Source organism: Erinaceus europaeus, chromosome 19, assembly GCF_950295315.1.
Source record: "Erinaceus europaeus chromosome 19, mEriEur2.1, whole genome shotgun sequence".
Lineage (NCBI taxonomy): Eukaryota > Metazoa > Chordata > Mammalia > Eulipotyphla > Erinaceidae > Erinaceus > Erinaceus europaeus.
In genome coordinates this window covers 50,787,572-50,808,059 of record NC_080180.1, presented here as the reverse complement: position 1 = coordinate 50,808,059, position 20,488 = coordinate 50,787,572, and the positions used below count along the sequence as shown (strand labels likewise).

The window sequence follows — 20,488 nt, the reverse complement described above, 5'->3', positions numbered from 1 at the left end:
GAACATTTCATTAGTTACACTATTTTCTAAATTTGCCCCAGATGCCCCCAAATTATTTATATTATTTATTTTTATCCATTCTATTGCCTTTATTTATAAAGTTTAGTCTAAGTAATATATACAGGGAATGTGTTTTGATTAGAATACATTTATTCAAAAATAGTTGTGTTGAGAATTTTTAAGTGCAAAATTAAGTAAAATAAGATTAAACATTTTTATCCAATAATTTAAACTTTGATGCAGTTAAAAAAAAAACTCTGAAATTCAGTTATGTCACTAACAATGTCTCTTAACATTGTCTGGTTCTTTTAACAATGACTAATGAGTGAAAAACTATAGTTATAACTGTGCTATTATTACATTAAAGTTCATTTTCTATTTTCAATACCTAATTAGTTTTCAGATAAATACTAAACATCTCTATCTTACATTTGTAATTCTCAATCTATTGAGTTATGACAGTCATATTTTATTAAATCCAAAGAATGTAAGTATTATATCCTAATAGTAGAATAGCAAGCTCTGAGAAATTACTAATGAAACAGCTCCCAATTCTTTTCTATTTAGTTTATTTATCTTAATTATTGAGTTGAAAAATGTATTTCAATCACCATGTTTTAAAGAAAAGTCTTACCTACCACCTTTTAATATTTTCAGATTCTCATTTAAAGAGTATTTCTAATATCTAGCAATTAAATCTATTTTTCCTTCTATCATATTTCCTAAGAAGAAATATGAAAAATTTCATCTTATTGTGAGAAAACTTGTCAATAATAGCTTTAAAAATACTAAATATATACTGACAAAGTCTTTAAAAATGACACAGAAATCAACATGCTATTTGGTTTGCTTTCATAAGATTAGATTTCAAAATGCTTACAATAAATCTCATTTTGTCAGGTATTTCTCAAAACAGAAAATGAACAATTAAGATAAATGTCACTAAAATGTTATTCTATGGTAAAAATTGAGACTTCATCAATAGCTTCCTGAGAATCAGCTAAGTATTTAATATATTTGTTCTAGTATTAGCCCTACTAATAAAATATCACAGCAAAATGGCACACTGGAATATGTACATTAAAAAAAGAGCACATTTTAAATATTAAAATAGCATTTTCTCATTCAAGAAATAACTTTATTAGGCCTAGAAGAGGAAGGGGAAAAAAAAAAAAAAAGCAAAAGTGAAGTGAATGGTTTCTCTTATCTGTTACCTTACACCCTCTGGTGGAAGTGCCAAAAAATGGTGAATTCTCACAAGGCAAAGGGTAAAAGGGAAGAGGCTAGCTAAACATGAGGAAAACAAAAATCATATAGAAAGCCCTTTCTGAATAATTAATAGACAGCTTTATCTGTTCTTCTCTGCAACATCCAGATAGATATAGGAAGATATTCTAATTATTCTAATTTCTAAATTTCACATGCAAATATTTGTAAGAAATATTTTCTACAACTGGCTGAAACAAAAATAATAACTGTTTCATAGAGAAGAAACAAACAAAATTGCAGCTTGCAATAATGTCCAATTGAAAAAAGCTTATATCTAAAAAAAAAGAGTTTATATATGAGCAGTGTCAATTTTACTCTATCTTATAGAATTAAAATACAAAAAAAAAAAAAACCTTTAAAAAAATTAGAGGGGAAAATGTCACCATCATGAAGTCTTATGATTTTGATAGCTAAATTTCAATCAGGATATTTGAAAAAGTGAAAATTACACAAAGAAGATCAAAAAGCCCTATTAGGTACTTTTGTCATTAAAATTTTGAAATACTTCATTCCAAATGACATCTAAAGCCACTTTTAATTGGCTGAGGAAAAGATATTGTGCTTAACTTAAGCTAATTAGGTTGGGAGTGGGAAAAGTTTCATCCTCATGCAAAATCCAAAATTGATGGAATAAAGCAGGAAACAAGACTATAATTGTATTTAGTTGTTATGGAAACTATTCTACTGATGTAGAAGTGTATGTGTTAAAAACATAAGACCTACCAAGCAAATTAAAATGGGCTTTCTAATATAGTCATTTCATGTAATAAGACTTAACTAGTAACTGTGAGGTTTATTTCACTGATAAGACCTACCAAGCAAATTAAAATGGGCTTTCTAATATAGTCATTTCATGTAATAAGACTTAACTAGTAACTGTGAGGTTTATTTCACTGTTAATAAATGTATCTCCAAATTTACATATATAAACATCTACCCTAGAAAAGCTGTTGCTATAGTAACAAGATGCATTACTCATATTCATATTTTAGGATTTACTTTTTAGAATTCCTTTTAAAAATGGGACTTGAATGTCTGTTCCTAAGAGAACTGCTTGTATCTTACTTTAACATGTAGCAAAATCAAATATAATAAAAATAAAAATAAAAAATAAAGCCAAAGTAGTCATTCTCATTTTAGATGAGGCATTTATTTCAATGATCTCAAATGTGTTAAGAATCAGCAGCTTAAGTGACATTGTAACTCTATGAAAACAAACTTAAAAGAATGATCGACTCTTTAAACAAATGAGAGAATCATGAGGCAGTCAATGATTATACTTAATATTACCTTGTATATTCTGAAACTTTGCATGGTTTCTTTCCCAATGAAAAAGAGCGGACCTCAGAACCATGGTCCAACTTTCTTTTCATCTATAAGGCAAAACAGAAAAGGTATGTCTTAAAAAAAAAAAAAAAAAAAAAAAAAAGCATTCAAAGAGCAAAATGTTACTTTAGCATTGGTGATCTTGAAAAAAATTACTTTAATTTCCATATGCCTACTATGTCATTTAGGCACAGTCAATGATAGGAAATAACTATTCTATAGTTTTTTTTCCTATTAGTTCTATACTTTGATTTATTCTTAACAAGGCTATAGTATATATTTCTTAGTAAGATACCTTTCATATTTTCTAGTTTTAAGAACCAACATAGAGGGAAATATGTTGATTAACAGAGAAAAGAGCCATACTTAACATGCTGTACTTACTGATCTTCACTTTTCTTTAAAAAAACACTTTAAAATAAACAAAATTCAGAATTTCAAAATCAAAACGGAAGTAAACAGTATACGAATTAAACCCATACATTGTTACTAAAAGGTAAAGAATATAGCTAAGATGATCCTGAAAATTATAACAAGGCAAAGCTGTAAATGCAGGCAAAGAGGACAGTTAAAAAGGGGGGGGGGACCTGTAAATTCATTAGTAAGGGAGAAATCTGGAGATGGTATAGTAAATGTGGGGGAAAAAACTTGGTGGTTGATATTACACAGAATCTTAACTCACACCTTCGTGGGACAATATATTCTAATTTGAAAAGCAACAATCGGTTAAAAATAACATTATGTCTCTTTGTAAAATATATTCAGTATGTATAAAGTCTTTTATCATACTACATATAAGTCACCATAGATATACTGAGAATTGTATCTTGCCAACAGCAATGTGGAAATAATTTTTTTAATTTTTCACTATCAGTTTACCATGACTATCTAACTATGCTGCTAAACTTGAAAATAGAAAATAAGATCCAACTTTTTCTGTTTCAATGAGCCCTCAAGATTTGTGTCTGCTGTTACTGAACAGTATAAGGGGAACCCCACAGTGACAGTCATCTTCATGTTCATATTCAAGTGAAAACTGAAAGCCCCTGTTTTATAGGCAACTTTAGTTCCTGCCTATTGCCTCTCATGGGAATATCACAGCACAGCCTGCTATGCAATAAATGCTGAAGAGAACCACAGAGACTTTAGACATCTTTTTGAATCACATGATGGATAATAAAGACTATGTTTTTATCATCATGAAGAAAGTCTTCCAAAATACAGGGACAGTGTTATATATAGTATCAGGGGCTGAAGCTCGGCCACATTTGTACCTTAGTGTATGAAATGTCTACTGGAAGGAAACGTGATTAGTCTTATTCAACCCTTCAGAAGTTTCTGTAGTCAATACATTGCTTAAATTCTTCTCAAACACCATGATTTCCTTTCTACAAATAATTGTAACAAAAAGATTAAAAAAACAACAGAAGAGCTATCATACACAGGTAACCCACGTGCCTGCCCATATATATAAATTATAGAAACAGGTACACAGGCAAGCAAATGTATCTGTTCATCAGGAAGGTCAGTCGGTATGGCTATCCTAAGAGGTAAATCTAATTTTTTTCCCATAAACTCCCAAGTCTCGTTTTGAAAATTATTATGAGGAACTCTGATATTCATCCTAATTAAGTTTGTAATATGAGCTTCCAGAAGTTCTCTGGGTATCTCATAAATACATTGGTGCAAATGCCATTTGCCAATAAAAGCAAACTTTATTCCCATTTTAGAGACCTTTCACTGAAGAAAAATGTTCAAAATACAAGCCAGGAGCACTACTAAAGAAGGATTTTTACCTTTAGTCTGTTTTATAAAATAAAGCACTTTCTGTATAACTGCAGAGAAGTCTTTTTACATATTATCCAGTTTACTGAAAATTCTGACTTTAGAAGCAAAAATCGATTCTGCAATTTTTAAGGAGAGCAGGAAGTAAATACTATCTCTTTCAATATAAACCCAAAATATTCCAGTTAGTCTATACTTAAAGAGAGTCAACCAGAGGAAAAGGGAAAATGTATATCTGTGGGGTAGGAAAATCCAAGGCAAAAGGCTCACTAGTGAGGGCAGAGTATTGCAGGTCAGCATCTAACAGTCACATTCTGAAGTCTGATTATATTCAGACCATGACAGACATTTTATTTTAAATATAAAGCTTCATACAGCTCACACTGTCTTTCCATTATTTGCTTACATTCATGACATAAAACAGAATCCCAGACATCCAGCCACCCACCAAAATTAGAGGATACTGCAGCCATCTCAGATGATCCAGATTTCCCCTCTCAGGCAGGCAGGCAGGCAGGCAGACACAGACACACACACACACACACACACACACACACACACACACACACACACACACACAAAACCGTACAACAGAGGAAGAAAACAGATTACTTACTTTGTAAAAAATCATTTTTAGTGTGCTGTAGAAACCCATGTTGTCTGTATTTTTCCCCTTCAGTGAGTCTGTGCCCCCGTGTGTCCGGCTGCTTGGCAGTCTCTGACAATATAAACCTTTTTCAGGTAGGTATGTCACAGATTCTAATGTGGACATGCTCAGGCACGTCAGAAAAGGAAGATTAGGGAGCAGAACCGGCAACAAAACTCCACAGTAAAGGCAAATGCAGCTCAGTATCACACTGCTTCTCGGGACACACATACATACATGCAGCTTGACTGAAGAGAACTCAAGGGAATAATGAGAGAGAACGGAGAAGATTATTGGAGGAGACTCTGCCCTGTCAAAGCCTTGACTGAACAGATTCCTCCCTCAGCAGCAGAGGGATCAGATTACATCTTCCCTTGAACACAGAATGGTGCAGTCCAGGATTCAGCAATGCAGACTGCACATCAATTATATGGTGATCCGCTCCAGGGAACCCGTAAGCACACAGCGCGCTGAACAGAGGGAGGATGTGGGTAGCTCTGAGCCCGCCCCCACACGACAGCCCCTCTTCCTTTCAAACTTTCAGCAGATTATTTTTGCATTTTTAAAAACCTGCGTTTTTCAAGAGTTCTATACCGGCAAGCATCGTTTCCACAAATAAGTCCTTTACAGAAACATTTGGAAAATGGACATTATTTTCATTCGGTTCTCCCAACAGAAGCAAAGCAGGCTGTTTGCACTAACTGTTATCCATTGCAGTTCTAGCACAGGCTCATCAGATGTTCAAGTAGCTTGGACAAATGGGCAAACCCAAAAGGAAAAACTCAATTTGGGGGGGGGGGGGAAGAGGCTTGCCAATAAGGTAAACTGCTTTGGGGAATTATAGTATTTGTTAAAATTATGTAATAAATCATACTTCCACTTGTACATTTCTTGTATTAAGATTTAATGAAAGTATTCCCCATGCTTTTCCACTTTGCTGGTTTAAGACATAATTTTCAAGAGAATTACCTCACACTTCACCAATCCTTAGTAATCAGAAGAATCTATTTTTAAGGTGAGCAAACTAGTTAAGCCTAAGTGTATAAAGTTTGGCAAAAAGGTTTTAATTCAGCAAAGGGATAATACTGTCCCCTACAGAGTCCCCCCTTATTTACTAGTTTAGCCTTTAGTAAACAGGAGGCACTGAACTAAGACCAAATTATTTTGACAATGTGTAAAGAACATTTTGCATAATAATAGATACCAAAATTTGCCTGTGGGCAACTTTTTTTTTTTTCAAGTTACAACTACACAGACCTAGGTATTTCATCTTGCAACTTGCTACAACAACTAGCTTTGGAAGCAATTATAAGATTCCTTGGAACAGAAAGGCCCATTATTAAGGGTCTAGTTAATTAACTCCTACCTTCCCCATGAACATTCTTATTACAAATAAAGTAGGTGCCCACAGTTATTTAAGTCCTAAGTTTCTTCAGAATAAAAGTACTATTGGTACTTACTACATTTAAACTCTGCTATGGTAAAAATGACTTTCTAGGAAAATGAGTCTAAATATCATATAAAGTATCAAAAAATTTAAAATCAATGCTTACCCTTACAACTAAGATATGAGTTAAATGCAAAGCCTTTTACTCTAGAACAGATAGTTTTTTGTTTTTTTGTTTTTATAAAGAAAAGCATCTTGGGTCTATTAATACTTACCTTTACAACTACGACATGAAGTCAATATAAAGCCTTTTACTTTCAAGCAAATAATCTAATGTTTAATGAAGCTGTGCATCTTGGGCCATCGAAATCATATACTGTTATTGTCTCTACCAAAAAAAGCTCCTCATAGCTCTTAAATTACTTCTTACCTTAGACAAAGTATGTACCTAGCATTAACTAGCTATCTAAATAAACAAATTACGTCAAAGGAAATACTTTAATATACAATCATCTTATTCTGACTGAAAAAAATAGCTGTTAGAAATGGAACCATAATCCCTTTTATAAGAGATTTCAGATAACTCAAGATTTAATTTAATTAACTAATTTATATATTTATTTTTATCAGAATTCAACACTGGCTATTGGTGATGTCTGGGATCAAACCTGGGTCCTCTCACATTCAAGTCTTGTATGCTACCATTGCAATGACTACCCCCAGCCCAGAATTGAGAACCTGAAAAACAAGCAATGCCACCCTTCCTGTACAATTTGCCAAACGACAAATAGACCGCCTACTATATAACACAATATATCATGACATTAACTGAAAGCATGTCTTAACTCTCAATGTGAACTAACATTTTTAACTAGAAAGCATCAGCTGAGATATAGACCAACTTGAATAATTCACGAGAAACCCTTCAAAGTCTGGGTATTTAAAGAAGAAAATGTCGTAACTTTGTATCATCAAAAGGATGCTTATTTCATGGATCCACAAATGGCCATGAAGCCATAAGAAAACATGAGCTCCACAGATATTATCTGTAGGTATGTATATTCATGTTTAATTTTTGAATAGGTAAAATATCTACATAGTTCAAAGATCATATATATATATAATTTTATGTTAAGAGAATATTTATATATACAAAGAGAAGATTTTCTACCATTGTACATCCCTTATTCTGTGTTCCTATTTTGATAGTGATTTTTACTAGTTTTTTTATCCTTTAAGATAACACATGCATGCTTGCAATGCTGGTAACTTTCTCCAGATATTTAAATAATGATTACTAATTATCTTGTTGTGAGGAATCTGTCAAATAAAGCTAGTCAACCAAATATCTAACTAGATTAGAAATTAATAGAATAATTTTATTCAACATTCTCTGAAGTATTATTAATGAAAATTGGGACCTATTAATTACTCTCAACACTATGTATGACCAATGAAGAAAAATCATCCCCAGTTACTATTTCTAGAATTCATGGCTAAAATAGAGAAATTTTAAACTTTATTAAAGAGAGTTAAGAGTTTTTAGTAGCACATATGAGAAAGTCTTTGTATATCCCTGTATCTTTCTCCTTTGGTAGGAGAAACACTTTAAACCTGAAATCAGTCCATAACCTATGGTAAATAGATCAACAAAAAAAAAAAAAAGCACTTTATGTTTTATGCTAGCAAGTCAACTTATAAGTTCACTGAGAAAAAAGAATGCAGGAAGCTAAGTCATCCATTATTATTCAGAAAATATTTGTTTTTCATTTACATTTTCGGAATTAGTATCTCAATGCATTTAATATATTTCTACCTCAATAATTTAAACTTGTGACCTCAGCTAACCAAAACATTTTTCCAATCTATATATGTTTAAAAAAATATTTCGGGACCAGGTGGTGGCATACCTGGCTGATCATACATGTTACAATGCACAAGGTCCAGGGTTCAAGCTTCCAGTACCCACCTACAGGAGGAAAGCTTGCAAGTGGTGAAGCAGTGCTGAAGGTGTCTCTCTGTCTCTCTCCCAATCAGCCCTTTCCCTCTCAATTTCTGGCTGTCTCTACCCAATAAATAAAGTTTTTTTAATATTTATTTTATTTATTTATTCCCTTTTGTTGCCCTTGTTGTTTTATTGTTGTAGTTATTATTGTTGTTGTCGTTGTTGGATAGGACAGAGAGAAATGGAGAGAGGGGGGGAAGACAGAGAGGAGGAGAGAAAGATAGACACCTGCAGACCTGCTTCACCGCCTGTGAAGCGACTCCCCTGCAGGTGGGGAGCCGGGGTTCTAACCCGGATCCTTATGCCAGTCCTTGTGCTTTGAGCCACCTGCGCTTAACCCGCTGCTCTACAGCCCGACTCCCAATAAATAAAGTTTTTTAAGAAGTGTTATCTCTGTGCTGACTGGTAACCTGTAAGACTTACTGAAAATCCATTAGTAAGGAGAATGGCTAAGAATGAGGTCCAGGAAAGCTCAGTGCCAATGCTTAGCCTCACTGTAACTCCAGTGAACCAAGAATAGATGAGCAGTAACTTCAGGAAAAAAGAAGAAACCAGTATACAGATATGAAGACGTACTGCCCCAGAGGATAAGCTTCTGGGAAGTAAGGGCAGCAGAAGGATTAGCCTCTCTAGCACAGGAGAAGTGGCTCTTTCAGAGTGGCAGGTTGAGATGACTATGTTTTTGAGAAGGGCCTACTGTAGTCAGCAACAAAATCAAACCATTATCTCCATACCAACAGCAGAAAAATACAAATAGGACATCTTCAGCGAACCATGCACATCAATGAAGTATTTATCTTCACACATGGTCTATCAACAGAGGGAGTACTAATTGAATACCTTCCCTCACCTTGACTCTAGTTTATTATTTCCAATTCAATTACAGTTTTTCTATTATTATCTTTATGACCCTCACTGTCTGCATTTACATACATCTTTTTCTCCCCTACGATCTAATCTATCCCTTGGAGGCTCATGTCAGTTGCACTTGGAGACATAACAGAAAATTATATATGACCAGTTATCTTTACGCGCAACTGGTCATATCAGCAAATGGTAGCAACCAGCACATTGTTTTTCTAAAGCAAATATATGAAACTAGCACTAAAGAGTCTCCTGTCCTATCATTAGGTGATGGTACTATACACCAGTTTGTCTTTGTTGACTATCTTGCTCGCATTTAAAATTTCACTTTTTTTGATAGGAGAATGTGTTCATCTTCTGACTCCACTGATTTGGTCACCATCAACCTTTTGTACTGACATTACACTAAGAAGACCACCTACCACAGTTAACTATCTTGTTCTGAGCACAGAATTTAGATTACAGACAGTTCAAACTTTCAACATCAAAGAAAGGAATGCCAAGCATGTTGAGGCTGAAATAAACTTTAAGACCCCCACAAACCCAATGTTATTAACTTCTGGGAACTGTTATTAAAAGCTTCACAACTGGAATGGGCAAGTTAATAAACCTGTCTGATCACAAGTATTCTTGGATAACACAGAATATAAGTATGTCTTTTTCCTTAAAGAAAGTAGATGGTGGTGTCCCTCATAAGCTATTTCCCACACTTATTTGTTCAGTAAGTATTTACTTAATACTTACTATATGTCAGGCACAGATTGATATATAGTAAGACTTTCTACTTCCGCTGAATTTATAATCAACTGAAAACAGAGGTAATAGATTACACACATTTTAGAATTCACACTTAAATAAATTCAAGACAGTTTTTGAGGCTATATAAAATTAGACAAGTTGAGCTAAATTTAAAAGAAATTATCATCCAAATAGACAAACACTGAAACATTACTGCTAAGAGAAAAAAAATAAATCTAACATATTAACATATAATTTTATTTTAAATAAGTTTGGGTAGGAGAGGGATGTTCATAAAAATATGTAAAATTCTAACCTAAAACTATAAGCAAATATCATAATGAAGACTGGCCTCCAGTAAGTAAGTAACAAACATAGCTTACCTGGAGAGTGTGCCTGCCTTGCCTTGTGTGCAAACTAGGCACAAGCCCTGCCCCTGCTACACTGCGTTGCGCTACCTTTCCCTCTGTCTATCTAACTGAACATGTCAGCCCAGAAGAGTAAAGCCCTAGTAAAGGGAGGGGAAAAAGTAGGCCCAGGAGTAGTGACACTGCACAAGTGCAAGTTCCTATTATTCCCTCCCCCTCTCTCTTCCTGAGGATTTGATATTAATGCATTACAGTGGTTATTCAAATAGTAAAGTTTTCACTCTTTTAATCTTCAGATTGAACCAAATTAATAATCTGATATACATATGTGCACACACGCACCCAGACATATAGCAAAGCAAGTTAGGAGTTCCATCACTGTGACACAAGATGGGAGCTTTGCTTGCCTATTGTCTTGAAGCTTATATTGCTTCAGAATTGTTAGAGACTTAATGTGTGCATGAAAAATATTCCTTATAAAACTTCTTTACAGACAAGCAACATCAATGAGTATTTTGGCAACAGTTAGAAAGTCATTCTGGAGTTTTTCCTGGTTTGTTTAGAAAACAATTTGTATTTCATGCATCAAATCCAAATCAAGCATCCTGATTTTGTATTTGAAGTTTTCTCCCAAAGTTACACCATAATCTTTTTTTTTGTTTTAAGACTGAGGGGCAGAGAAGAGTAAAAGAGAACACAGTGCTAATTTCCTTCAATACAGTGGGAGTTGGGATCGAACCTGGATCACGCACATGGCTGAGCAGCACACTTGCCTACTAGGTTACTGCATGAGCCCTTTACTATAAACTTGACTGGCAATCCCTTTAGTGAAGTGTGAAATGCACAACAATATTGATTACAAAATAGCAAATATGACCAGGAAAGAGTTCAATTAACATGAAGAGTGAAATCAATTCTTCCTCGGTCTAAGGTCTAGAACCCTAAAACTCAACTGTCTTTACCCAATTTCATATTTACTGTTGTTGTATGTAATATCCACATATATTAACCTGACTTAAGAAAATTTTTCTATATGTATTTAATATTACAACTTTGCTTCTAAGCTTAAAAGACACAAGTTTGGTAGGTGCTGAGTAGAAGGAAATAATCACCTACAGACATAAGGTATTTGTGAAAAAGCCTGTATCATTAACTTGAAAGATCAGCAACAGCTATGAAGACTTCTTCCAACAGTCACTGGTCCTACAAGGGTTATCAACTGGGAATCTAATTGGGCACTATAATTCAAACATTAACTACTATAATTAAAATAGCCTCTTAATAGCAATGGTTTCTTCAAAAGTATCTTTGCCATGACTCATCTTTTCATTTTAGGGCTAATACGTGTCTTTCTGTACAAGAAGAACTTTACTTATGTGGGTGTAAAGAATGCTGGGTGTTGTTTTTTTTAATCACAAATACTGAGTATTAAGTGCCCTTCTGCTCCAACAGGGACTCATACCAGAAAGTACAGATACAGGTTGTGCTCTAGAAGACAGGAGAATCCTCACAAACATTTGTTCAGATCTTATTATTCCAAACCTTTTTTTTTTTATAAAAAGTCAATAAAAATGTAATTCTGGGCAGTATGTGGCTTCAGGATTCGCTCACACCCAAAGGCCAAAAGCAGCTCTTTCTCAGGAGCTGCTACAATGGCAGAAAGTCAGCCTTGCAGGCATGAGGTGCCTAGTTTGACTCCAGCATTATGTACTCCAGAGGGATGCTCTGGTTTTCTCTGATAAACAACCTTTTTATGAAAAGCATGGCTTGCTTGGAAAGTTAACGACTCTGACCTGTGTCCCAGTCCTTTCTCTGCATGTCCTGCCACTCCAGCTTCCAGACTACAAGCTTGCTTCTAAGGAAAAAACTTCACCTAAGAGCATTTTAAAGTCAAAGAAATTGCCTAATGTGCAGAGAGCTAGGGGCAGCACCACTGAAAAGTAGAAGGCATTTCATATCGAAAACATGATATAAAGTATGCTGCTTCTGAACACACACATGCACAGGGTTGACCCAGGGCTTCAAGTCCATGGTCCCCACTTGCAGGGAGAAGGCTTCGTGAGCAGTAAAGTGGTGCTGCAGGTGTCTCCTTCTCTACTCCCCTTCCCCTTTCAATTTCTCTTTCTCTACCCAATAAAATAAAAATAATTTAAAAATAAAAAGAATCCCACAGTGGAGGTTCAGACTTTATAAAGCAAATACACACACACATACTTAAGTATGTGTGTGTGCACACATATAGAAAAACATATACTGTGGTCCGTGAGGTGGTGCAGTGGTAAAGCTTTGGACTCTCAAGGGTGAGCTCCTGAGTTCGATCCCCAGCAGCACATGTGCCAGAGTGATGTCTGGTTCATCCTCTCTCCTCCACGTATTGCTTGCATAACTTTCTGAACTCAGTTGTCCCAACTGTTCTAGGCTCTAGAACTAGAAATGCAGATGACTTGGTGTTCTCATATAATTTACATTCTGGGGGGAGGAGGAGGAAACATAATAAAGTAGTAAAAAGATTAGATCATTTCAAACACTGCTAAGTTTGAAGATAAAAGGGTGCTAGGAGGGAGTCGGGCAGTAGCGCAGCAGGTTAAGTGCACATTGCGCATAAGGATCCCAGTTCAAGCCCCCGGTTCCCCACCTGCAGGGGAGTCGCTTCACAGGCAGTTAAACAGGTCTGCAGGTGTCTATCTTTCTCTCCTCCTCTCTGTCTTCCCCTCCTCTCTCCATTTCTCTCTGTCCTATCCAAGAACAACAACATCAATAACTACAACAACAATAAAACAAGGGCAACAAAAGGGAAAAACAAAAACAACAATAAATAAGTAATTAAAAAAGGGGGTGTGTGCTAGGAAAGAAGTAAGATGTTCCGGTAGCAGAGAAGTGTGCTGACTCTGAATGGCAGCACCCGAGAATCAAGTGTTGGGGAAGGTTCTGGGGATCAGCAAGAATAAGGCGAGTAACCAAGGACCAGATGATGCAGGATGTTTCAGGCCAAGGCCAAGAATTTGAATTCAAGGGGCAGGGTGGTGGCACACCTGGGTAAGTACATATATCATCATGTGCAAAGATCCAAGTTCTAGCCCCGGCTCCCCACTTTCAGAGAGATGTTTCATAAGCAGTGAAGCAGGTCAGCAGATGTCTTTCTTTCTTCCTCTCTGTTTCACCTTCCCTCTCAATTACTTTCTGTTCTGTCAAGTAAGGGGGGGGGGGGCGCTATAAGCCATGGATCCATAGTGCTGGCACCGAGCCCTAGTGATAACCCTGGTGGCAATTAAAAAGAAAAAAAAAAAGCCATGTGAAATCACTAGAGAATTTCTAGCATGTAATTTAACAGAACACAACTTCTACATATATTTTGCCAGTGTTATACTATATGTTTTTAAACTGTACGTTAAATTGAAAGCCACCCACAAAGTAATTTTCACTTGCTGAAATTAATTATTTAATAAATTATTAACTCAAACTCAGCATCTATTCTAAAAGACGCCTGAACTTGGAGAGGGAAGCCTTACCACTCCATCAAGTTCTTCCTCTAGAATGTGCCTCAGAGTGATCTTTAATCAATTCTTCCCTTATTTTAGAATAGCTTGCCTGTTCTCTAAGTACTCAAGCACTTGACGTAGCTATCGAGTCAGGAAGAACCTATTAGCCATGCCCCCACTACATCCACAGGGGAAAAGTCTAAATATTCATTGCAGAAACATCAATTTACATTTTAAAGCAATTACTGTATATATAATTTAACAAACTGCACTCTTTTCTTTGAAACAATAAAGACTAGCAAACATAATACCTACATGATCCCCTACCTTTTCAGGAGATCCTAAAAACAGTGAAAATTAAGTACACAAAATCTGAGTACAAAGAAATACTGCTAGAAACAGATGGGTGGTGAGCAGAGCTTGACATAATTTTGGCTGTCATGGAAACATTTTCAAAATAATTATTAATTTGAGAAGATATCTGATGCTGTGGTCCGGGAGGTGGCACAGTGATAAGGCTTTGGACTCTCAAGCATGGGGTCCCAAGTTCTATCCCCAGCAGCACATGTGCCAGAGTAATGTCTGGTTCTTTCTCCTCCTATCTTTCTCATAAATAAATAAAATCTTAAAAAAAAAAAAAAAAAAAAAAAAGGGAAGGCAGGCAGGCAGGAAGGCAGGCAGGCAGGGGGAGTCAGGCGGTAGTGCTACGGGTTAAACGCATGTAGCTCAAAGCAAGGACTGGCGTAAGGATTCTGGTTCGAGCTCCAGGCCCCCCACCTGCAGGGGAGTCGCTTCACAAGCAGTAAAGCAGGTCTACAGATGTCTATCCTTCTCTCCCCCGTCTTCCCTGCCTCTCTCCATTTCTCTCTGCCCTACCCAACAACAATGACACCAATAATAACTACAACAATAAAACAACAAGGGGGGGGGAATAAAAATAAAATAAAAAATAAATAAAACAAGGGGGGAAGGAAGGAAGGAAGGAAGGAAGGAAGGAAGGAAGGAAGGAAGGAAGGAAGGAAAGAAGGAAGGAAGAGATATCGGATATATAGCAGTTTATTTGCTGTGAAGTCCAAGATGATGGTTCAGAGCACTTTAAAATCTTGCTTGATGGTTCATAGCACTTCAGTATCTTGGCAAAACTATGTGATAGAAATATTTTACTCATTAGATCATTTTTTTAATTAAAAACTTCTGTAATATTTTGGCACAAAGCTTCATCTATAGATACTTGACTATGATGATGATTAAAAACTGACCTTGAAAGTTTGTTTTCCTTGAATTACTACTCTAAATAGTCCCTCTTTAGGATGGGCACTTTGAGTTTGTGAAATGATGGCATGGTTTGACTAAAGGACTGTACTGAGTTAAGAACTTAATTAAGTGTTCTGTACATACAGCTGGTCTGCTGAGAACAGCTACATGGTGATTTGAGAGTCCATTAAAAAACAAAATTTAATCTTATTGGGTCCAGGCTGTTCAAACCTCAGTAAGATGAGGTTGGGGCGGGGGGGGCGGGGGGTGGGGGGGGACACGGCACATGAGAAATAGCTTAGACCAACCAAAGTATATGAAATCAAAGCAAGCAGAAAAATGACCTTTAGAATATTCTTAAAACTCTACTATTCTGTTACCTATTGAAAGATACATGTGTAACCTCTTCATTTTAAGTTTTTCTTCTATTCTATGAAGACCAGATAAGGAAGATCGTTCAGCCTAGCAGTACTATCTTGCATGGCCAAGGTCCCAGGAGCAAGAGGTTCAACCCTCAGCACCAACTTATGCCAGACTAAGTAGTGCTCTTGTCCTCCCTTTCTCTCTCCTCTGATAATTATTTTAAAACTGAAAGACAAAATAAGAGTATTTTCCAAGAGCTGTTAAATGATACACCGATCATGATGAACACAATGTAAATAGGGAAGGTTATTTCTAAGATACTCTGACTCAACTAGATTTTAATAAACAATTGTAATGAAAAGATTTTGTTAGATCAAAATATAGGTCATTCTTTCTTACAAATTCATGTAAAGGTTTCTTTGTGAAAAGAAAATAAATATACGTGCACACATTACATAGATGTATAAAAAGAAATTATTTTGAGAATAACCTATGGTGAGTCTCTAACCCTGAATTTCATTCTAATATTATTGGTCTCATCCAAATGAATCTTCTAAGACACATAGTGGTTCTGCTTGGTCTTCATGCATGGTAATGTGTGTGCTATCCAGGGTGTGGCATCACCCAGCACTGGTTCTGTATATTCTAAAAGTGAAATAAAAGGTTAGGGATACTAAATATTTTTATTTTTTATAAACCTAGATCTACCACTTTCAAGAAATATTTAGCCAGATTTACTGAAAGTCAGCTGCTAAACAGAAACAGAGCAAGATGCAGTCTTTATCCTAGAAAAATGCCCAATTAAGGAAGAAGGATATAAATCAGTAAGAAAAACGCCAAACCAGTGAATTGATAAATGAAATAGTTCATTTATATGATAATAGGGATAGAAAGAAGAGATGGATATTTCCAAGAAATATGCCTGGCCATATTTTAAACAAAAAGAATGAGGAAAATCAAACAGCTTCTAATGTGGCTTGAGTTCCTCTTCAGCCCACTAGCAAAGTTACTGTAAACTACTCACATATGAATAAACAACTGTTTGTTTGGTTTTTGTTTATTATATGTCCTCTTAAGAAGTGAAGTATACAGGAAGAGAGAGAACTTAATAATGTCAGTTAAAGTCTCAGTTACATTAACTCACTGAAACAACAAAAATCCTGAAAAGGAGGCACAGTTAATAGTAAGTAACCCTCTTTACAGATGAAGAAACAGGCAAAGTTAAGTAACTTTCCCCAGGCCGAAAGTCCACTATGAAAATGGATTTGATCAAGGTGTTCATTTGACAAGAATTTTTTTCTTTTTCAGTGTCCCATAAGAAATTTTATATTCTATCCTTAATCCTTTATATTTTATGCTTTATTTCCCTATAATATACTTTAAAAAAAAAATCAGAACACATCAGGGTATCTTCATGCAAAGGTTTTTTCAAAGGAGCTACTAGGTCCTTCACCCTTGTTACCACGTCCTGGCAGTACAAGGCAGAACTGGTACATAGAAGGCTATCTCCATTATTCTATCCTACTCTCTTCTCTCTAGTTTTAGCACCTCTATCTTTACTTGGTCTCAGATAGTCACAGTACATGTAAATCCGTATGGTCATCTTCATCTCTCACAGCCACTCATTCATTTAACATGTGTTTGGGTGCTCACTGTATACAATCTCAACTATGTAAGATCTGAGCTTCTCGGCTGCAGTTTATAGCTGGTAGGAGACAACGAAACAACAGCGAACTGTGGTAGTCTCTACTAAGTGTTAAGTAAGTGGGTAATGTTATGGTTCTAATCTCGTCAGATTTCATTTCTCTAGAGTAACTGAGATGTGTGGTGGTGGCAAGGGGCAGTGCACAGAGTAAATGTATAAAGGAAAGTGAGGTGCAAGATGTGGCCAGAGAAATAGGTGTCAGATTATGCAAGACTTCATAACTAGTTAAACCTCAGGAAAAATACTCTGAATTAATGATGCAAACAGAACAGAAATGAGAGTGAGGATGGGGAAATATAGAAGGAAATAATCTCAATAGGCCAGCCAAAAAATAATCTTACCTTGGACGAGCTACATGCAAAAGAGATGAGTAGAAACAGTTAAGGCATTTAGGATGTAGATTTCATGGGATTTGGTGACAGACTGATTGTGCCAAGTGAAGCAGTTACCAAAGATGACACCCAGGTTTTCTACATGACTGGAAGATGAGTAACTTTTTGTTTTCTGGGGTAGGAAGGACAAGTTCCAGTTTGGGTGCTCCAACTGGCTCTTTAGCTCAGAAACAATAAAGGTGTAGATTGGAGATGAAAAGATGTGAATCACCTGTATCTAGGCTCTCTCCAGTTTCCTTCACAGAGCCATATCCTTCCACCCTAAAAGCTACTAACCACAGTGCTTCAATACAACACCTCACTACAGAATGGGCACATTATTTTTTTGGTCTGTCTTCTCCATTAGCCTGTAAGCTCCAGCAGAGTAGTAAAGCTTCTCACCTAACTGTTGTATCACAGTTCCTCACAAAGTTCCTATACTTGTGGGGAGGGGGGGGTCTCAGTAAATTACATTTATAATTAATAATGTAATGACTGAACTACAAAGATAGTAACAGAAATGTTAATTTTTATTTATTTTTATTCCTTTTTGTTGCCCTTGTTTTACTGTTGTAGTTATTATTATTATTGTTGTTAGTAATGTCATCATCGTTGGATAGGACAGAAAGAAATGGAGAGAGGGGAAGACAGAGGGGGAGAGAAAGATTAGACACCTGCAGACCTGCTTCACTGCTGGTGAAACGACTTCCCTGCAGGTGGGGATCCTTATGCCAGTTCTTGCACTTTGTACCACATGTGCTTAAACCACTGCACATCGCCCAACTCCCAGAAATGTTAATTATTGTTAAACGGGGGGGGGGGATAAACCAGAATATATATACATAAAATATAGGAGAATAAAGCACCCTATTTATATTTACATAGTATTATCTGTGATTTTTACATATATACTATTTCTCCTCAAGGTAAATTAATTTTCATATTAGATATGCAATTCAAGTATCAATTACATTGGAAGAAAATACACAATGTTATGTAATGAGAAAGTATTTTTGCTATTAAAAGTCAGCTTGGCTGTGGTCTGGAAGGAAAGTGGATTTAGTGTTGGACTCTCAAGCATGAGGCCCCTGGTGATACAGTGGTTCTCTCTCCCCACCCCCTCTCCCTTTCAAATGAATGAATGAATGAATTTAGTTGAATCATCCTGATTTAGCACTTCCTGTAAGTTTAAAAATACTCAACAGAACTTTGACTGTTAATTGAAAGAAACACACAGTCTACAATATTTGCCAATATTCACTCTTTTCCACTAACCTCACTTAAATGATTTTATTTCTTATGTGTATTAATCCAATAGATATCACTTCTAACTCCACTTTACTGAAAGATTATATAAGATCATTGAGAATTATTAAAAGGATTAAAGCTAGTACAAACTAAAAACCACTTGGGGTGAGTATGTGTGTAAAATATCAGCAACAGCCTATATTAAAAAGTGACAGTATATGCTACATGTTATATTAATATCTATGAGCAGACTAACAGAACTCTATTAAATCAAATGCTGCATACTGCCCATAAATCACCTAGCTTCATTCTGCTGTAACTGCTTTTTATCACCATCTTCCCTAGAGACACTATGGATCAAGAAAAACAATACATGGTTAAAAGGGTTGAAATACCCATTCAATTATTGGACATTATTTCAATTATTACTTCATTTTGGTTTGGTGAATATGAAAAATACACAAAGAACTTTCAAATAGAGTTATAATTTTTAACTTTGAATGCAGAGAGATCACATCTGAATCTTCAAAATAGCTAATATCCTGGGGAGTGGGACTGTAGCGCAGCGGGTTAAGCGCACGTGGCGCAAAGCACAAGGACCGACATAAGGATCCCGGTTCGAACCCCGGCTCCCCACCTGCAGGGGAGTCGCTTCACAAGCGGTGAAGCAGGTCTGCAGGGGTCTTTCTCTCCTCCTCTCTGTCTTCCCCTCCTCTCTCCATTTCTCTCTGTCCTATCCAACAACAACAACAACAATAATAACTACAACAATAAAACAACAAGGGCAACAAAAGGGAATAAATAAATAAAATACATATAAAAAAAATAAAAAATAAAAAAATAAATAGCTAATATCCTACATTTAGATCTACAAATCATTGGTATTCAGCCTCTAATAAATATTCTACCATTATGTATCAAAACCAAAAGATATTATATTACTCAAAGCATACACACTTGGTATATAAAAAATATTGAATTTTAATAAACTGAAGACTACAAAATACAGTATAAAATGATGAGTTTTAAGCTATATTAAAGAGAAACCAAATATACTAAAAGGAAAAAAATGGATAAAAATTTTTGGAAAAGGTTGTGGTGGGCCATTTATTATTTTCTTTTATCAGGAGTTGATTAACATTCTAAAAAGGCCTATAAAAACCTGAACAACCTCTCAAGGTCTGAATTCATGACACTGACCTTAGACTTTCTCAGAATGATTTTTAATGCATTCTGCTATTAGTAAAACCTGTTCAAACACATGCCCCATCTGCCAGCTTCCCATCTGCAAGAGAGCTTCTTATTCTTGTAGACAGTACGACTTCTGCTTGCTTCCTTCTCTTCTCTACATACCAGCTGTATGGTAATGAGTATGAGCAGCTGAAAATACTGCCTGATAACAAAGCTAATATGAAAATGGCAGAACAGCACTTCCCCTCAATGAAGCAGTTACAGCATGAACATAACAGATAAGCTATTAAATAGAGGGGTAGAGTACTGGGCGTTGGGGACATGCCTGTGTGCATGTGTGTGTGAAATAGAGGGTTTCCATATAATTAAAACAGTCCAGAATAGCACAAGGTAGCAAAGAAAAGATGTAGGTTTCTAAACTAATTTTGTTCAGATGCATAAAAACAATTCTTTAAGTGTTTTAAGTCCTAATGATATGCCAGCGGCCAT

The 20,488-nt window shown here is 35.7% G+C and overlaps 1 protein-coding gene across 4 annotated transcripts in view; it reads right to left on the bottom strand.

Moving 5' to 3' along the window:
- The window catches only part of FBXW7 (F-box and WD repeat domain containing 7), a 176,663-nt gene that overhangs the window by 25,879 nt on the left and 130,296 nt on the right, over positions 1-20,488 (bottom strand). For 3 of the 4 annotated variants that reach the window (XM_060178953.1, XM_060178954.1, XM_007528058.2), the window contains one exon: positions 2,560-2,642. In XM_060178953.1, coding sequence (XP_060034936.1) covers positions 2,560-2,642 — 83 coding nt within the window. Of the gene's footprint in view, positions 1-2,559; positions 2,643-4,996; positions 5,496-20,488 lie in introns of those variants that run through there. The other variant, XM_007528051.3, reaches the window with a different exon arrangement.